This window comes from Chinchilla lanigera, unplaced genomic scaffold, assembly GCF_000276665.1.
Source record: "Chinchilla lanigera isolate Chin_1 unplaced genomic scaffold, ChiLan1.0 scaffold00085, whole genome shotgun sequence".
Lineage (NCBI taxonomy): Eukaryota > Metazoa > Chordata > Mammalia > Rodentia > Chinchillidae > Chinchilla > Chinchilla lanigera.
This window is the reverse complement of record NW_004955486.1, coordinates 1,249,634-1,269,585: the sequence shown is the minus strand read 5'-3', so window position 1 is coordinate 1,269,585 and position 19,952 is coordinate 1,249,634. Positions and strand designations below refer to the sequence as shown.

General features: G+C 42.0%; 1 protein-coding gene across 2 annotated transcripts in view; it reads left to right on the top strand.

The window, feature by feature from the left end:
- Window positions 1–16,247, top strand: part of LOC102022297 (arylacetamide deacetylase-like 4) — a 40,396-nt gene extending 24,149 nt beyond the window's left edge. Inside the window, exons 2-4 of one of the 2 annotated variants that reach the window (XM_005403944.1) lie at window positions 9,920–10,139; window positions 12,564–12,627; window positions 15,306–16,247. In XM_005403944.1, coding sequence (XP_005404001.1) covers window positions 9,920–10,139; window positions 12,564–12,627; window positions 15,306–16,080 — 1,059 coding nt within the window. In that variant the 3' untranslated portion in view covers window positions 16,081–16,247. Of the gene's footprint in view, window positions 1–9,919; window positions 10,140–12,563; window positions 12,628–15,305 lie in introns of those variants that run through there. The other variant, XM_013504152.1, reaches the window with a different exon arrangement.
- The last annotated feature ends 3,705 nt before the right edge of the window (window positions 16,248–19,952 follow it).

The following is a 19,952-nucleotide window of genomic DNA, read 5'->3' as shown; positions in this document are numbered from 1 at the left end:
TGCTGAGCTAAATCCCCAGCCCCTCCAGTACCATTTATTAAAGAGGCTATCGTTCTTCCAGTGAGTTTGTTTGCCCTTTATCAAAGATTAGGTGGCTGAATGTGTTTGTGGCTGTGGCTGTTTCTTCCAGTCTCTTCTATTGATCCTCTGGTCTGTTTTTTTAGCCAGTACCATGTTGATTTTCTGACAGTAGCTTTGTAGTATAATTTCAGGTCAGGGATTGTGATTCCACCTGACTTGTCCTTGTTGCCCAGGATTGCTTTTGGTATTCTGGGTCTCTTCTGGTTCCAGATGGATTTAAGGCATGTTTTCTTGAGATCTGTGAGGTATGTTAATGGTAACTGAATGGGAATTGCATTGAATGTGCACAGCAGTTTTGGGAGTATGGTCATTTTCACAATGTTGGTTCTTCCTCTTCAGGAGCAAGGAATATTTTTCCATTTACTGAAATCTTCTTTGATCTCTTTTTTCAGAGCACTGTAGTTTTCATTGAAGAGATCTTTTATTTCTTTTGTTAGACTGATTCCTAAATATTTCAATTTCTTGGATGTTATTGTGAAAAGTATGGTTTCCTTAATATCTCTATCAGTCTGCTTATTGTTTGTGTATAGAAATGCTATTGAATTTTGGGTGTTGACTTTGTTCCTGGCTACACTGCTGAATTTGTTGATTAATTCAAGGAGTCTTTTGGTGGAGTTTTTGGAGTATTCCATGTAAAGTATCATGTCATGTGCAAATAGTGATAGATTTACTTGTTCCTTTCCTATCCTTATTCCTTTCCTTTTTCTCTCTTGTCTAATTGCTCTGACTAATGGTTCCAGACATATATATTGAACAGGAGTGGAGACAACGGACATCCTTGTCTTCTTCCCAATTTTAAAGTAAAACCTTTCATGTTTTGTCCATTTAGAATGATGTTGGCTGTTGGATTGTGATAGATGGCTTTGATGAGGTTGAGTAAAGACCATCTATTCCTATTTTCTGTAGAGTTTTTATCATGAATGCATGTTGGACCTTGTTGAAAGTTTTTTCTGCATCTATCCAGATGATCATGTGGTTTTTTCTTTGACTGTGTTGATATGGTGTATAACATTTATAGATTTGTGAATATTGAAGTAACCCTGCATTCCTGGAATGAATCTGACTTGTTCTTGGTGTATGATTGTGTTGATAATTTGCTGCATTCTATTTACTAGTATCTTATTGAATATCTTTGCATCTATATTCATGAGGGAGATTGGTCTGTAGTTCTCTTTCTTGCTTGGGTCTTTCTCTGGTTTTGGTATCAGTATGATGCTTGCCTCCAGAAATGAGTTAGGGAGAATTGCTTCCTTTTCAATTTAATTGAATAGTTTGAGGAGGGTTGGTATTAAGTCTTCTATGAATTTCTTGTAACATTCTGGTGTGAATCCATCAGGGACTGGGCTTTTCTTTGTTGGTAGGTTTTTAATCATGCTTTCAATCTCAGTAAGTGATATTGGGTTGTTCAGGAATTTGATATCTTCTTGACTCAACCTTGGTTATTTGTACATATCTAGGAATCTGTTCATTTCTTCTGAGTTTTCTATCCTATTGGAGTAAATATTTTCAAAGTGGGTATTAATGCTCTTCTTAGTTTCTGTGGAATGTGTAGTAATTTCATCCTTTTCATTCCTTATTGCATGAATCTGTGTTCTTTGCTTCCTTTTCTTCATAAGTTTTGCAAGGGGTTTATCAAGCTATTTTTTTCCTGCAACGAATCAATTCTGTGATTCACTTATTTTTTGGAGGAGTTTCTTCATTTCAATTACATTAGTTTCTGCCCTAATCTTTATAATCTCTTCCGTTCTTTGGGCTCTGGGCCTGACTTATTCTTTTTTTTAAAAGTTTAAGATGCAGCAGTAGGCTGTTTGTTTGTTCTCTTTTTGTTTTCCTTATGTGAAAATTCCTTATGTAAATTCATCGCTATAAATTTCCTTCTGAGGACTGCTTTCCTTGCATCCCATGGATTCTGATAAGTTGTATTTATATTTTCATTTCTATGCAGGTATTTTTTAATTTCCTGTTTAATTTCTGCTGTGACCCATTGGTTGTTTAGGAGGCTGTTGTTTAATTTCCAAGTGTTTATGGAGTTTTTGGAATTCCTTTTGTTGTTAATTTACAATTTCATTGTACTGTGATCAGACAATACGCATGGGATAATTTAAATTCTTTTGCATTTTGGAAGGTATGCTCTATGGACTAGGATGTGGTCTATTTTAGAGAAAGACCCACATGCTGCTGAGAAAAATGTATATTCTGATGTTGTTAGGTGGAACATTCTGTATACATCTACTAAATCCATTTTTTCACAGTTTTGGTTCAGATCTGTTACTTTCTTGCTGATTTTTTGTCCACTTGATCTATTTCTTTGTGTCCATGCGGTAGTGAGTTCCCCTGTTACACTAGTGTTATTAATTACATCGGTTTTCATGCCTGTTAAAATTTGTCTCATATAATTTGGAGCTTTGATATTTGGTGCGTAGATGTTTATGATTGTTATCTCATCCTCTTGCAGTTTTCCCCTGAGAAGTATTTAATGACCTTCTTTATCTCTTTTGATCGCTGTCAGTTTGAATTTTACATTGTCTTCAAACCATATAGCTACACCTGCTTTTTTCTGGGTTCCTGTTGCATGGAGGATTATTTTCCATCCTTTCAGTTTTAGTCTGGATTTTCTTTTGAGTGAAATGTGTTTCCTATGTACAGCATATCGTTGGATTTTATTTTTTAACCCACTCTGCCAGTCTGTTTCTTTTGACTGGAGAATTGAGGCCATTTACATTTAGAGTTATAACTGATACATATTGATTTGTCATTGTCATGTTATCTACTTGCGTTGGTGTCCTACTTTTTCAACCTGTTTACTTGCTTGCTCTTCTTGACTTTTCATATCTATTGTTGTTCTTGAAATTGTGGTCAGATTTTTCTCTGTCTAGAATATCGTATAGTACCCTTTGCAATGCTGGCTTGCACTCATGAAGTTCTTCAATTGTTCTTTGTGGAGATAATATTTTTTTTCTCCATTCAGTTTGAGGTATAATTCAGTAGGGTACATCAGTGTTAGTTGGAAGCTGTTCTGTCTCAGGACCTGTAATACTTCGCTTGAAACTCTTCTTTATCAGATGGTTTGTGCTGAAAAGTCTGCCATGATTCTGATGGGCTTTCCTTTATAGGTAATCTGTTTCTTTTCTCTAGTAGCTTTTAATATTCTGTTCTTTTACTGGAGATCTGGGAACTTGACTATTACATGTCTGGGTGTAGTTTTATTTTGGTTGTGGTTGTTTGGAATTCTGTATGCCTCATTTCCTTGTATATGAGGTTCTGTTTCCATTCTTGGGACATTTTCTGGTATTTTTTCTGCACATATTCTTTTAATGTCAGTTGTGTTGCATCCTGCTCTTTTATTGACTCCTATAAGTCCTCCATTCTTCCTGTTTGCCTCATCTTTCAGCTGTTGAATTGACTTTTCGTGGATCCTTGTTGATTTTATGAGATCCTTTCTTTCATGGTCGCTGGCTGCCATGCTGTTTTCAAAGTCTGAGATTCTATCTTCAGCTTCATTGAAGCGGTTTGGCAGTTTTCAGTGGAAGCTTTGTTTTCCTGTAATTCTCTTTGAATCTGGTTCATGCATTCTAAGTCCTTCCTGTGTTTTTCATTTAACACTTCCATCCATTGCCTTTGTTCTTCTATTTTCTTATATGTTTCTTCTTCAGATGTTTTGAGAAGTTCCTTCATTGTTATTGCCATTTCATGTTTTGCCTGAGAGATTATTTCTGATCTCATCTCTTCTATGGCCTTATGGAGTTGTTTCTTTACTTCCATTGCAATCATTTGAGCTATTTCAGGCATGTGTTTACCAAGTTCTCCTATGTCACTGTCTCCTGACTTGCTCTGAGTGGAGTGGAGTTCTTGGATTGTGTTTTAGTCCTTCATTTTGTCTTGTTTGCTACCAGATGCAGAAAGCTCAGTTTTCCTCTTCAGTGGCTGCACAGCAAAGGTCACTAGTGTCCCTAGTTTTCCTGTTGGTCAGGTTTGCCCTTCAGAGTCCACTGAAAACCTCTCCTTAGTCTGGGGTGTTCTGGCAATTGTTGATATTTATCTAGTTATCCCAGGTCTTAGACGCAGGCATTGGTGTCAGCTGACTGCAGGCCATCTGATCAACATCCCCTTGTAGTTCAGGGCATGTGAATGGTCCAGACTCAGGGTACACTATTGTGACAACCCCAGTCCTGTGGACCTATGTCCGCTGGCAGTTCACGGTACAGGCAAAACCCATCCACGTACTGCAGGGTCAATAGATTGTGAACCACCTGATTCTGTGTCTCCAGTCAGTTTAAGACACATACAGGAGCCAGATGCATGCCTGACTGACGTCAATCACAGAATGCCAGTGCCTGTGATCCCCCAGGGGTCCATTCTCAAGTAAAGTGCAGACGTGATCCACAGGACCAGCAGCTCTTGGAGCACTCGCTCACTCAGAGCAGGGCCTGCTCAGGGAGGGCCCACATGAGATCCCCTGTGAGAGCAGTCCTTGGTCCTTCTGAGTGAGGACTTCCTGTCTGTCATGGGTGCACAGAGGGCAGAGACTCAGACTGTAATGGTTGCGGGGTACTGGGTCACCCGCTCTGCCCCCAGGAAGTAGATGGGAAATACCTGGCTCTCTCTGTGAGTTTCAGCTGGAAACCGTGGTGGTGGGAGTAAAGCATGGACTCGATCCATGGGACCAATAGTGCTTGGAGCACTTACTCACTTGGTGATGGGCCCGTGCAGGAAGGGCCCACACCCAAATCCCAGTGAGAGCAGTCCCTGGGGCTTCTGAGTGAGGAATTCCTGTCTGTTGCAGGTGCACATAGGGCAGAGACTCAGACTGCCCATATTTATGATTGTTATTTCTTCCTTTTTTAGTTTTCTCCTAACAAGAATTTAGTCTCATTCTTTATCTTTTTTGATCATTCTTGGTTTGAAGTTTATATTGTCTCCCAGCAGAATAGCTACCCCAGCTTCTTTCTGGGTTCCTGTTGCATGGAGTATTGTTTTCCAATCTTTGACTTTCAGTGTATGAATTTCCCTCTGAGTTAAATTTTTTCTTGTATGCAGCAAATTGTTAGATTTTGTTTCTTGATCCACTCTGCCAGTCTATTTCTTTTGATTGGTGAATTGAGACCATTTACATTAATGGTTGTAACTGACATGTATTGGCTTATCTCTGTTATGTAATTTTCCTGCTTTTGGTTTCCTCTTTTTTCCCTCTGTTTAATTGCTTACTCTCCTTTCTATTGTTCTTGGAATGGTCATTTTTTTCTCTCTTTCTAGAATATCTTTCAGTACTCTTTGTAGAATTGGTTTGGTGGTTATGAATTTCTTCAGTTGTTCTTTGCCATGGAAGAATTTTATTTCTCCTTTAAGTTTGAAAGATTGTTTTGCAAGGTCCATCAATCTGGGTTGAAGGTTGTTTTTTTTCAGGACCTGAAATACTTCACTTCTAGCTCTTCTTGACGATTTGTGGTTTGTGTTGAGAAATCTGCCATGATTCTGATAGGTTTTCCTTCATAGGTGATCTGTTTCTTTCCTCTAACAGCTTTTAATATTCTGTTCTGTTGCTGAATTTCTGGGATCTTGATTATTATATGTCTGGGGGTAGATTTATATTGGTTATGGCTAATTATAATTCTATATGCCTCAATTCTCTATATGTCAGATTCTTTTCCCATGCTTGGGAAATTTTCTGCTGTTACTTCTGCAAATAGTCTTTTTATGTCATTTGTGTTTTCTCTTGCTTTTTTGTTGACACCTATCAGTCTTATATTGTTTTTCTTTACATCATCTTTCAGCTGTTGAATTGTTATTTCCTGGTTCCTTGTTATTTTTAAGGGACTTCTCCTTCATTACCACTGGGTGCAATGCTGTCTTCAAGGTCTGAATGGGTATCTTCAGTTTGTTCCATAGGTTTTGCCTCCTTTCAATGGAATTTTTAATTTCCTGGATATCTCTTTCAATCTGTTTCATGCATTCTAATTCTTTCTTATGTTGTTCACTCAAGGTTTCCACCTTTTTTTATAGTCCTCTATTTTTTATGTACGTCTTTTTTAGATATGCTGAGCAATTCTTTCATTAGTGTTGTCATTTCTTTTTTTTTACCTGAGTTATTATTTATGATCTGATTTCTTTTGTAGGCTGATAGAGTTGTTTCTTTACTTCATTTGCTATCATTTCAGAAGTTTCAGTTTTGTCTTCCAATTTCTCCTATGTTGATGTCTCTTTGACTTGTCCTGGAGTTCTGAGATTGAATTTTACTTCTTTGTTTTAACATTTTCTATTTCAAAAAAAATTTTATTTTGTTTTCTGTGGTGATCCTTCTGAGTTTTGTTAGTAGGTGGCTATATCACTAATATCAACATCTCTCTAGGAATAGTGTTTACTTCAGGGACATCTTTTGTGTGTAGGAGATTCTTGGCTTTTGTCTGTCCAAAGATCCTACCTTCTCAATTAATTCAGAGTGAGGTATTTTCTGTTTGGGTATGTCTCCAGTCTTTTGATGTATGGCTGTGAGATTATTACCTCAGAGCTTCCCAATATTGTTACACAAGGGAGAACAACTCATTACAACATATATGATATTGTAGCTACAGTAGTGCAAATACTAATAAGCATAATGTAGAAACTGATCATCTGTTGTAACTGTTGATTTTGTACTTTAGAGTATAGAAGCAAAGCCTATAGTTATATAACAGAATGAATCTTAAGTTAGGAGTTTATATGCAATGTGTTTCCCCTTCTTAGAGTAGATTTACCCTGGGTTCCTTCAGACAAGATGGTTGCAGGTCCTGAGCACTTCTCACACTGGCTGCTTGACCTGTAGTGTATGAGTATGGGCCAGGCATGAGGATTCCTCCAGTCCAAGGATCCCTGGATGGCAGAAGGGCAGTGGGTGGTGATTCTTCCCTCCCATGTGGTTCACTGAGTTTCAGCGTAGCTCCTGGGATGATGGGAGTCAGTGAGTGGAGTCTCTCCGCTCCTGAGCAGCTAATTGAAGCTCCAAAGGCTCCCAAGGCTTTTTGTCCCTCCTGTGATGCTGGGAGTGGATGTGGGCATAGTTTCTCCCCTTCCAAGCAGCTCACTGAAGCTCCCACACTCCTAAGGCTCACTATTGCTCCTGTGATGGTGAGGGGTGTGCGAGCAGTGGAGTTTCTCCCCTCCAGATCAGCTCAATGAAGCTCCCAAGGCTCCTGAGGCTTGTCGCCCCACCTTAAGGTTGAGATTATTGTATTCAACTTTAAACTGGGCACCAGGTTCAGGGCAAGGCAGCTCAAAGGTACCATTTGTTGATCAAATTATAAATGAATTCAGTCCAGCATTTCAGGATGTCCCTGAACAGGGCTTTTTGGAGGAGATGGTGGCAGTACACCAACAGCTCACTTGTCCAGCATTGGTGTGGATTTTGTAACAACAGTTTTTTCCTATATAGGATGCAGACAACTTGAGTAAATCCCAATGTTCCAAACCAGGGGACTTGGAAGTGGCTAAGCAACTCACACTGATTATCTCAGAGCAACTGTGCAGAAGGTGAGGCCGTGTAAGAGTGAGAAGCATCAACTGCAGCCAGATAGTATGTATTCTTGTACTGCCTCTCACTAGCTGTGATTGTGGGCCATTGGCAAATCCTCCTGTGACAGTTTCATCTGTGAAATGGTGACAATGACATCTGTCTCATCAAATTGGCAATAATATTAGATCATATGTGATAGGGAGTAATAGGTTTAGGACTATGTGGTTAAAAATACCGTCTCTGGATAATTAATGGAATTTTTCACCATCGGCATGGATCACTTCAAGCCTGAGCTCTACTACTGACCAAGAGGACCTGGAAATTAGCATCTGTGAGCACTTACACACCTCTATTACCCATCTCCTAGCCCCTAAAGCAACTGCTAACATCACAGCAGACCATAGTTTAAAAACACACTTGGTAAATACATTGGATGAATCAAAATATAGAAAATGTTTAAATTTTCTCATAATAAAGGCCCTATTGCCATTAATCCCCTCCAAAATACCCCCTCACTACCCTTCACACACACTAATCCCATCATTCTTGCCACTTTCTTTTTGCTTGATTTTGTTAGTACATAAAGATGACATTTATCTTCAGGTGTAGATACATGTACATAACACATCTTGGTTAATTTTATTTCCCTCACCCTCCCCATCCACCACCCTCCCTTCATCTTTAGAACAACTTTTCCTCATTTTACTTTTTAGTTCACATGTATGACACACGTTTACATTCATTGTATGTAGCAGATAAACATGACATGTCTTTAATCTGTTTATTTCCTGTTTCCATCCCCTTCACCCTTTATCCCTCCCCTCAGTCTCTTAAATATAGGGTAGAGAGGAGCTCATCAGTGTGTTTATGAGTGAAGTGCCTAATATCCTTTGGGAAGGAACCCTCTAATTCATGTCCTTTGGGAAGTTTTGAGACTAGGGTTAACAGCAGCCCTAATAGAGTCCTCCCTGAGCCTTGGAGATGTGAGTTCTTACACAACTTTGCTCTGGGCCAGAGCAGACTGGGCAAGATATGCCATGTGGAAAAGCCCAGTGTCTGCATCCCTAGATGGATCTTGGAATATGCTCTTGCCAGTTTGTGAAGCAATCTAGAATTCTCTTTTATGTCCCTATGATGTATGATAAAAAATGCAGTGCGTGCTACTGCCCAGTGCCATTCAACAGATAGGTGGGACTGTGAAAACATTATGGGATGTCTTCATCCACTTCATTCACCAAAGGCAACCTGTAATTTCCAGCTCTTCCCCAAAGTCATAGAGACCATGAAAGGTAAATATTTTGAACTGATTCAGGAAATCAAGTTAGCCATAACAATAAAACAGAAGGAAGATACATGAGAGAAGATGGCCACAGTTGCTTCAAAAGGAGGCAAGAATGATGAGAAGTGTATTTAAAGTGAGGGCAAATATTTGAAAAGATTAGTGAAATGTGTCTTTACAGTGGTTAAATTTTAAAAACTTAAACACACATTGTATTTTTTGATCACACCATATCTGTAGCCCTTTGTCAATACACCTATCTTCTGAGCTCACAGCTCACATCCCCGAATGATCATGTTACACAGTTTAAGGAGTCCCTACAACCTGGAGATAGTGCCAGGTATGCAATGCTATGCTGACATATGTGGCCAGACAGCTTTGCCATCCCCTTTGGGTACAGTCCCACACAGAACCAAAGAAAGCAATGATCTGAATCAGAGGTCTTTGACCACTGACTGTCTTCAGTTCAGTGTGCTCTCATTCTGCCACAAACTGGGCATCATTTTGGCAAATTCACATCCATCTCAGTCTTGTCTCTGTTGCTCTAAAGATATCTCAGAGTAGATAAGTTTGTTTGGCTCACAATTCTGGAGGTTGGTACTGGCAATGGATTATGTCACAGTACCCTGCATCACCCCTGGTAGGAAGGCAAGACAAAAACCTAGGCTGAATTTATTAATACTTTTTATCCAGAACCTGCTCCAGGGATAACTTATTTGCTCCCTCCATAGCGGACTGAATTCATTCAGGAAGTCACCAGCTAATTGCCTCACAAAAGTCCTACCTCTTAAAACTGTTACAATGGCAATGAAATTTCCACATGAACTTTGGAGGGAACAAGCATTCAAAACATTGGAACACCTTTACTCAGTCAAAATCTTGTATGGGGAAAAGTTTGCAAACTTAACTCTACCTGGACACAACTCTGAAACCCTGACAATGCAATGAGAAGACTATACATGCAGAGGGCAGGAGAGAAACATGAGATGCTTTAACAGAAGTGAGTAGGGGCAACCTGCCTGCCAGATCCTAAGTGCTCCTCCATCTCACATTCCTCCTTTTGCCTCCAACAGGGGAATATGCTAGAGAAGATGAGAATTTGCTCCATGCCCAGATTTGTCCGCTTTGTACATGACATAATGAGTGAAAAGAAGAAGGACCCTAGAGTGATGGTGACTGACCTACAATTTGGGACAATCCCTGTGAGGCTGTTTCAGCCCAAAGCAACCTCCTGCAGCTCCCGGCGAGGTATCATCTTTTACCACGGAGGAGCTGCAGTGTTCGGCAGCCTGAGTAAGGAGCATGCCCAAGATGTGGGAGAGAAAGGTTTACCAAAAATCCCAGAAGAATCTGATGGAGTGAGTCAAAGGAAACAGTGGTATGGGCTTCTTCAGGGAAGCAAAGAGACATAGTTTGGGATTCACTTAATTTGATGGAATTTTTGGCTTCACAGCCAATGATTCTTATTGTATGATTGTCTATTTCCCTCACTAGAGCACTAACTCTTAACTCCTCCTTCCTTTCTGTTTGGCAGGAATGGTCACAGGGCCACACTGTTTGTGTCATAGGCCCACAATATTTGTGTCACAGTGATCTTAAGCCCATGCATTGTCCTCAACTCTGCAAGACTATGGAGCTCTAAATCCACCTTCATTTGCCCATGCCCTTCACCTCCAGAAGGCTGCTTCCATCTGGTCCTCTGTACTTGCAGCTTATTCAGTTTCAAAGATATCACCAAGGCTGGGGATGTACCTCAGTGTAGAATATTTGCCTAGCACGAGTGAAGTCCTGTATTCCATCCTCAGCAGTACAAAATAAAAAATAATCCACACCTTCTCTCCTTCAAAAGTTAACTGGGACACATACCATCCATGGATCCTATCCTTGTCGGTAGTCTTCATTCTCAGAACCCCAACAGACAGTCCCTTAGGTGCCTTCCTGTGTTCATGAGAATGTCATTTCCAAAGGTAAAAGCAAGATGAGCACCTACTTAGTGTTGGACTCTTTCCAAGCACAAGAGACAAAGGGAAACAAGGAAGTGTCAATCCCAGCCTTCGTGTACTTTTCAGCCAATCAGGGAGGCAGACAGTGCAGTGAACTCACATAAGTGAGTAGTTTCACATGGTGAATAATCAATGATGTTGGAAGAGAGTTACCTACATTCACAGTTGAGTTTATCTAATCAGAATAGGTGTCTTTAAGAAGCTAGCATTTCAATCGAGGCCCAGCAGAAGAGGAGGAACCAGCACTACAGTAAGGGAATGGAACAGGGTCATTAGAGCCAAGGGGAAACTGGGGGAAGCCTGAGAAGGTAGGTATTTCATGTTCCAAAATGAGGGACCCCAAAAACCTCAGTCATCCAGACAATCAATTTCACACTTCAAGGCAATACTTAAAGAGATAAGGCAGGGCTGAGTGACTTTTACAAATATAAGGTTTAAAACTTTGATTATTTTGCTCATTGAGGCATGCTTTGGCATTAGGCTTAGTTTTGTAATCTTCATCAACACACTCTCTGGAAGGTTGAGTTACTTAATTATTTATTTATTTTGGTACCAGGAATTGAACTGAGGATCTCACACTAGCCAGTCATGCACTGTGCTGCTGAGCTAAATCCCCAGCCCATGGAAGGCTGAGTGTCCTGGAGCCTTGATTTTGCATCCGCAGCAGAGGCCTCATTTGACTTACCTTGATTTGGCTCTGCTCAGTCTAAGCAAGAGTGGCTTGGAGCCCTAGAGGAAGGAAGGAAGGTGATGGTGGTAGAGTGTGCCATGAAGATAGCCAGTTCTGCAGGATCATGGCCATGACCAGCAGAATTCTTGGCCTTAGCTGTCTTTAGCCTCCTCTGGGGGTTTTAAGGTCATAACCACCCCAGTTCTCCCTGCGGCTGACTGGGTCCTTCTCTAGAGTGGTCCCAGGCTTCAGGACTTGTCAGAGCTCCCAGATGACCTGATGTGCAGTTGGGCTGGGGCATGCTGGTGCAGATCTTCATCATAGGTACTGATCTCTAACTCAGTTGACCCCTCAGTGATTCTGTCACTGTTTCTGGTCCATCATCACCATTCCACACTACCTAGCTTCCCTGGAGATTTTAGTTACCTGGTGTGATTTAGAAAATCCTGATACTCAAGCCCTCATCCAAAGACTTTGATCTTAGGATTGGGGTCATTCTAGGGTTAGGTTTGCAGAGGATACTGACAGACTGGGCTATGCCTATAGAAAAGGCCAAGAAGAGCTGACCAGAGGACCTTTTGACAGGTCTGAGCCCAGTATTGGGCTGTAGCACAGTCCACTAACATCAATGAACCTGCCTACTGGAATTTCATATGATCCCCACCCTCATTCATAGCAGGTCCCATTCAGCACTCGTTTATTTCCTAATCCAGTATAAACACAATAAATTATTAATATTCCCAGGTAAGCATACCGAACTTGACCTGCCTTTGCTTTGTTCATTTCAGATCCTAACCCTTCCTGGTTTCGTTTTTCTCAAGGTAGAATTAATTGATTCCCAATATCTATTCCCTCCTCCACATTTTGGACACTGAGGTAGATGACTTTTCCCTTGCAGAGTCTTTTGAATCACTTCAGAGGTAGCCAGAGTAGAAAGAGAGATAGGACATCACCCCATGCCCACACAGCATTGCTCTCCTGAGTTGTGGGGGAAGTGCTGGATCCTCCTCATGGGCTACCCTGGATCTGGTTTTTCTCTTGCAGATATGTACCATAACCTGTGCATTTTCCTTACCTGGAAGACGGATTCTGTACTGTTGTGTGTGGGGTGAGTTTCCAAGACAGTCCTCAGCACTTCCAAGAGAAGGAGAAAATGTGTGTTCGGGGGTTATGGGAGGTTCCTGGATAATTTTAGAGCAGAGAAGAGGCTCTGAGGCAATGGACACTCACACATATGTGCTCAGGACACAGATGCAGCTCCCTCCATTCAAAGCAGCACAAACCTGGAAACATGCCTGCTGCAGGGCAGTGTTCAGATCAGCCTTGGGAGAGTGACTAGTTCATTACATTGCCTGGCTACTGTGGAGTGTTGCATAGCCAATTAATAAAACATAAGATGACGCACAATGATATGCATGAATTTTAGTAGTGTGATATGTTAAACAGTTAAAATATTACATGAAGCTTGGTGCTTTAAAATGTTTAAAACAATTAAAATCAAAATAGTAACTTTTGGGAATGCAAGCATTAAAACAAAACTATGTAAAAACAGAAGAGAAATGATGATTTATCCAGCATTCAAAGTAACCTTGCTCTCTGTAGAGGCAGCACTGATGTGGGAGAAGCTGCTGGGGTGGTCAGGGTTGGCTGAACGTCGTGGTTAAGGTCCTGGCTGTGATTGGGGCAATGATGGTTCTGTATGTTCTAATCACATCATTAAACAACTACCTACCTATCAACTATAGGTCACAAGTGCAGATGTGTTAAGACATAATTCTGATCCAGTGTAAACAAAACATGTGAAGGCAGTGGAACACATTTACACTTTACAGAAGGCAAGTGAGAGAAGCAAAAACCACCTTGTTAGAGTCTGAATGGCCAATGGCCCCTGTTCACACTGGGCTGGCCCAGGTCAGCCATGTGACTATAACAGGTTCTTTAGCACCACTGACTGTCTCTGGGGACATAGAAGAGTGAAGCATTTTTCCAGTATCCAGTGACGGATACTTGGTTACTGTGTCTCAACTTTTACCACTAGAGCCCAGGTCTCCAAAGCCCTTGGGGACACTTAAAATCCCTTGAAGAGAGAGCACAGAAAGTGAGCAAGTGTCTGACTTGATATCTTATAGGATAGTGCTCAGTGCATCTTTTATTTCAGATATCAGGTCCAGGCCTGTGGGCTGGAGCAGTTCTGATGGAATGATTGGTGTAACAATCAGCCAGGGGAGGAGCTTGGGGATACCAGAGGCAGTAGGTGAGGCCTGGGAGGACATGGCTGAGGGACACTAAAAAAGAAGACATTTCTGTCCTCTGCTTTCATTTTTCTGGCTGAAAGCTACCTAACCTTGACTTTACTTAGCTTTCCTATTCCACTACTGACAAGTAGTGGGGATGAAACCTGAGGATTGCATCTTTTGATCAGCAGAGGCCAGAGTAAATATTGCAGGCATAAATGCTCCAGTGCAGTCAAAGTTTTATGAAGCAGGGGGCTTCAGACAAATTGGTCTGTGAATTTTCTGTGTATGCAGTATCATGGCCCAGTGGAAAACTTCCTGGTTTTGTACTTCAAGGGTGAAGAGAGGCTCAATTTTCTCAGAAATTGCTGAGTTACTCTTACAGCTGGCATCATGTTGCATAAACGTCCAGTCCTGGTGGGCTGAAAGATTTTCAGTGCTTGAGGTGCTAAAAAAACAGGAGGGTAGGGTAAAAGAGACATATGCCAGATGCAAGGGGCAATAGGCCATGCTAACCCTGTGTCATAGTCTCAGGCAAAATATTTCTTAAATGTTCAATATGTCTGTGTACCACACTGAGTAGAAGATTACTCAGTGGTGGGTTAAAGCAGCAAAGATAACAGTCATAATATGAAGGCAGAGATTCCACATCTTTTCCTTTACTTTAGAGGTGTTATCACCATGAAAACTAGTGAAGAGTTAATAGTATATTACCCAGATTTGTGAGCAATCAAAATTAGTTATTTCAAATTGACTGATATCAAAAGAACCCAGAGAGCAAAGTTTTCCACGTGGTGAGTATTTCTCATTTTTTTTGCAAACTTTATTCCTCTGTGACAACATGCCACACTACAAAGTGTAGCTGTGGTTGGATTTTTTGTTTTTGATAGTACTGGGGATTGAACTCAGAGCCTTGTGCATGCTAGGTAAGCACTCTACCACCGAATTACACCCCTAGCCCCAAAGTGTAGTCTTGTGGCTTTTTGCAGCAGTTTGTTTTGTCATTCCAGCCTTGTGTTTCACACTGTCCCACAATGGTTGTCCCTAACTGACTCAGGACCAGCAGTAGCTTCACTTACCAATTTTGGTCAACCACTGCTTGTTCTTCTAACATTTTGAGGGGTCTTTTTGAGATAGGCTCTCACTGTGCAGTTCAGGCTGGACTTGAACTCACTTTGTAGCCCATGCTGGCCTTGAACTTGCAACAATCCTCCTGCTTCAGCCTTCTGAGTGATGGGATTACAGGCATTCACCATCATGCCCAGCACTGCTGTTCTAAAGCCAATAGCTTTCAACTTGCACAGTCTTGTATGGCATTTGTGCATCAATGGAGGCAGAGCACAAACTGGAAATCTAGAAACTTGGACAGGCAGGATTTAGTTAGGTTCTTCACATTAACAGAGGATGACAATAGGGATATCCATAATTACTCCTTAGGGTCATCATGAAGAATTAATTGGGGAAAGTTTGCTAAAGGTTATAAGGGACACTGTTCAGATGGCTTGCCATGACACTTCTATATACAGTACTTCATTCCCTCTTTTCTCCTTAGGTACAGGAAGCTTCCTGACCACCATTACCCTGTCATTACCAAGGACTGTCTGAATGCCACCATCCACTTCCTGAAGAGCTTGGAAACCTATGGTGTGGACCCTTCCCGGGTTGTGGTCTGTGGGGAAAGTGCTGGAGGATTGACAGCAGCCCAGATCACCCAGATCTTGGTGGCCCAAAGAGACCTTCCCAAGATCCGGGCTCAAGTTCTGATTTATCCAGTCATCCAGGGCGTCAATTACCAGTTACCATCCACACAGCAGAACCAAAATGTGCCATTCCTCACCCGAGACTTCATGTTGACGTGTGTTTGTAGATATATGGCCATTGACCTCTCCTGGAAAGACGTCATGCTGAAAGGAGCCTATATACCCCCAGAAACCTGGAAGAAGTACAGAAAATGGCTCAGTTCTGAAAATATCTCCAAGAATTTAAAGAACAAAGACCTGGAACCCCAGTTTCCTGGGCCTTTTAATGAGGCTGCCTATCTGGAAACCAAACATCTGCTCGATGTAGAAAATGCCCCCCTCTTAGCTGATGATGAAACCATTGCTCAGCTTCCTGAGGCCTTCTTGGTGAGCTGTGAGAATGACGTCCTCCGTGATCACACCTTGCTCTACAAGAAGCGCTTGGAAGACCAGGGAGTCCCTGTGAGCTGGTACCATGTGGAGGATGGATTTCATGGATGTGCAGCTTTTTTAAATATGAAGTCTTTTTCTTTCCCATGCTCAATGAAAATATTGAATGCTGTAGCCAGCTACGTAAAGAGCATATGAAAGTAATACTTGGGCCTTGAGTAGTGTAGGGTCGGGATATTTCTGCCACAGCATGGGATTCTATTGAGTTCTACTTCACTGCAGAGGAAAATGCTAATTCATCACCACTCAGTTAGGGAGAATAAGATTGAGTGAAGAACTGTCTTTACTTCCTAGAAAATAAAAGTGTTTCCTTCCAGTCCTACCAGTGTTCTGCTTTTATCTGACAATATTCTCTATCATTAAGAAAAAAATATTAAAGGAAGAGAAAACGTCTTCAAATTTTTATTAAAGCTTTAACTCATAAGATTTCTGTAGAATAAGTGCCGGCAACTGATCCCACTATCCTTGGTGCTTTTTCCCATATCCATGAGGAAAAAACATTGCAGTCTGTGTCCCTGCTGGAGGAGGAATCACCTCACTGTTCCTGGAGCCAAAGTCCCTGGTCATAAACCATATCAGAGTGTCTCCAAGTTGGCCTAAGAGATGTTCATGCAAGTTATCCTGCCTTGGATACAGCCACCTCTGGGATCTACTATAGGATTTAGAGGAGTTTTAGGGAAAGATATATACAGGGTAGAGGCAAGGGGAGAGAAAAGAAGAAATGGTAAAATTTGGGGAGTCAGGAGCTTTACCTGGTCTGAAGTCTTTTTTTTGAGACAAGGTCTCATTATGTAGTTCAGGGTGACCTTGAGCTCACTATGATGTCCAGGCTGGCCTAGAAGTTGTGACAATCCTCCTGCCTCCTCCTCTTGTGTGCTGGGATTACATGCATATGCCACCACTTCAGACTGGATTCAAGTCTTTAATAGGAATTCCTAAGGCAGATTTCTGGGAGCCCAAAGGAGTTTCTCAGAACCTAAGCTGTGTTGGTAAGCTCTGGATGCCATGTGAGACTTTGAAAATGTATTTTCTAAATGAGGAAGGATGACCTCTTTTACCTGTTAAGCGTTTATGTTGTTCCCACTTCTACAAAGCACTCTCCCTTGCTTAGCATTGTCACTCTCTTTGCCCACAGGAAAAAGGATTATCTGCCCATCGTGCTAGTGAGACCCATAGTAGTTGTGTGGGCTTGTGTTTGCACGATACTTCTGGAGAAACGCCATGATGCATTGCTGGCCAGACCCATCCAATGGATGGAGCTGGAGAGTCACCTTTCCGTAGACATAGCCTGTCTGGGTACCAACACTCTCAACTGTGACTTACAGAAAGATGTTCTATACTGGCTTATGGTCCTTATGATGAGCACCCTTGTCTCCATAGGCAACTGGATTAGATTCTTGGATCCTCAGCAGATATCATGGCTCATGGATTATATTTTAGCAGCTTTGATAGAAGGGGTATAAATTTTCTATTTTCATCTAACACTAACATTATAATTGTTGTACTGTATCACAGTCCATATCCATTACCTCACAGTTTGTAAGGGTCAGCAGTCTGCACATGACTTGTGGGAACTCAATTTATGGTTCCATGAGGCATGACACAGAAGTGTTGGGCTACAGTCCTATCTGAGGCTCAATCAGGAAGGTTTTGCATTCAAACTCATCAGACTGGTAGGCAGAACACACTCTATTCAGATTGGCAACTAAAGACATCAGTGTCCTGTTAGCTGTTGGCAAGAGGTATCCAGGCTTAGCTTGTGTGGCTACTCAGTGTCATGTCACATAACCTTAAATGGTGCTTAGTTTATTAAAGCAACAACAGAGAGACAGGTGGTCCCATTAGCCAGCAGATCTAATGTTAATCTAATCAGGAACACAAGCCCCATCGAAGTTGTTACTTCTGCTACATCCTCTCAGAAGGAAGTCACAGGTCTTGCTCACACACATATCACATGTATGAATAGCATAGGTGGAGGTCAGGGGGCCTTGGTAAAATCCGCCTTACACAGGTTTGTGTTTTGGAAAAATTGCCCAGAGGAAGGTGGAAAATGTGGTGCAAAAGACTGAATGAGAGAAAATGCAGTAAAAATGTTTGAGTTCTCCAGCTACCTTCCAACAATAAAAAACAAATACAGAATTTAAAACAATGTTTATAAATAAGACTAAGGAATTAGAATGCCTCAATGCATTAATGAGTAAATGACAGGGATTGTACCATTAGGGAAGGCAGAACAGAGATGGAATTTAAGAGGGAAAAGGGGTCTCAAGGTCTAAAAAATGAACAGAGTATGACAATGGAAACCCTTGTCTTTAGGCAATGGGTCAAAACAGCATGCGATCACATTTTTTGATTTCCAACTCATTGTCCATATGACCTCAATGAGGGACTTAACCTCTTGAGCCTTGGTTCACTCATCTATAAAAGGAGTATATAGTATCCATCTCACTAGTTCTCATGAGGATTAAAGGAATCATAATTATTGATGTATTGAAAATTCTCACACCTCCAATATATGCCTAAAGCATGGAAGACACACCCAGCATGATCTACTCTTTCTCTACTGCATGTGCCTCACTGGCTCATCAGTGGGGAATGGTGTCACCTTGTGGGTTGGCTGTTGATCTCTGCAGGATGACTGATACATTACCTGACAGTGGTGGAAATAATTCAGCCTTGGCAGAAAGGCTTTGTCTGTGTTGCTTCCTTGTGAGTGCTATAACAGCCCACCATAGACATAATGGAATGATCAGCATACATGTATTCTTTATTAGTTCTGAGGTCAGAAGTCTAAGATGGTCTGCAGGGCTACATTCCTTTTGGAGGCTCTTGGGACAATGCATCTTTTGTTTTTCTCCAGCTTTCAAGCACATCTCCTTTCTTATCTGGAGCCTTTTCCCCTCTACTTGAAGTCAGCAGCCACCAAAATTTTCTCTCCTCTGACTGCCCCATGCATCCTCACTCACATCTTCTCTGCCAGTGATCTTACTAACTTTGACTGTAAGGACATTTGTGATCATGTCGTGCCCACCCAGTTAGTTCAAACTGATCTCTCAAGATCCCTAACTTGACTCTCTGAGCTGGGCAAGCAGCCTCTCTGAGCCCCACGCACCCTGTGCCAAGAGAGCGAGCACTCCGGGAGCTGCAGGGCTCGTGGGTTCAAGTCTGTGCTCGACCCACAGCACCACAGATCCCAGCTGAAAAGCGCAGAGAGAGCCAGGTATTTTCCATCTACTTCCTGAGGGAAGGGCGTGAACAAGGACCCTGCAGACATTACAGACTGAGTCGCTGCCACTCCGGCACCCATGGCAGAGTGGAGGTCGTAACTCAGAGGCCCTGGAGACTTCTCTGGCTGGGGGCTGGGTGAGCAGACTCTCTGAGTTGGATGAGCAGACTCTCTGAGCCCTGCGCACCCTGTGCCGAGAGAGCGAGTACTCCGGGAGCTGCAGGGCCCATGGATTCGAGTCTGTGCTTTGCCATGGCCCAGACACTCTGGTGAGTCAAAGGCTGGGGAAGTCTGTGACTGCCACCCATCTGGGCTTCATCAGTTCCTGTATGAGTCCTGAACTGAGTGGAGACATAGATTCAGGTGGTTCACAAACTGTAGACCCTGCAGTTTGTGTCAGAATTATGCCTGTACCCTAAACTGCCTGAAGACATAGGTCCAATGGACCGGGATTGTCACATCAGTGCCACCTGAGTCAGATCATGCATGTGCACTGAACTGCAAGGGGACACTGGATCAGAAGGTCAGCCATCAACTGACACAAGTGCCTGTGTCTGAGAACGGGGATAACTAGATACAAATCAAAAACTGCTGGAAATCCCAAAACTAAGTAGCGCTACTCAGAGGTCACCCAGAGGCAAACCTGAACAACAGGAAAAATAGGGACACGAGCGGTCTTGGCTGAGCAGTTACTGAAGAGGGAAGTGGAGCTTTCTGCAACCGATAGCAAACATGTCAAAATGAAAGACTAAAACACAATCCCAGAACTTCAACTCAATCAGAA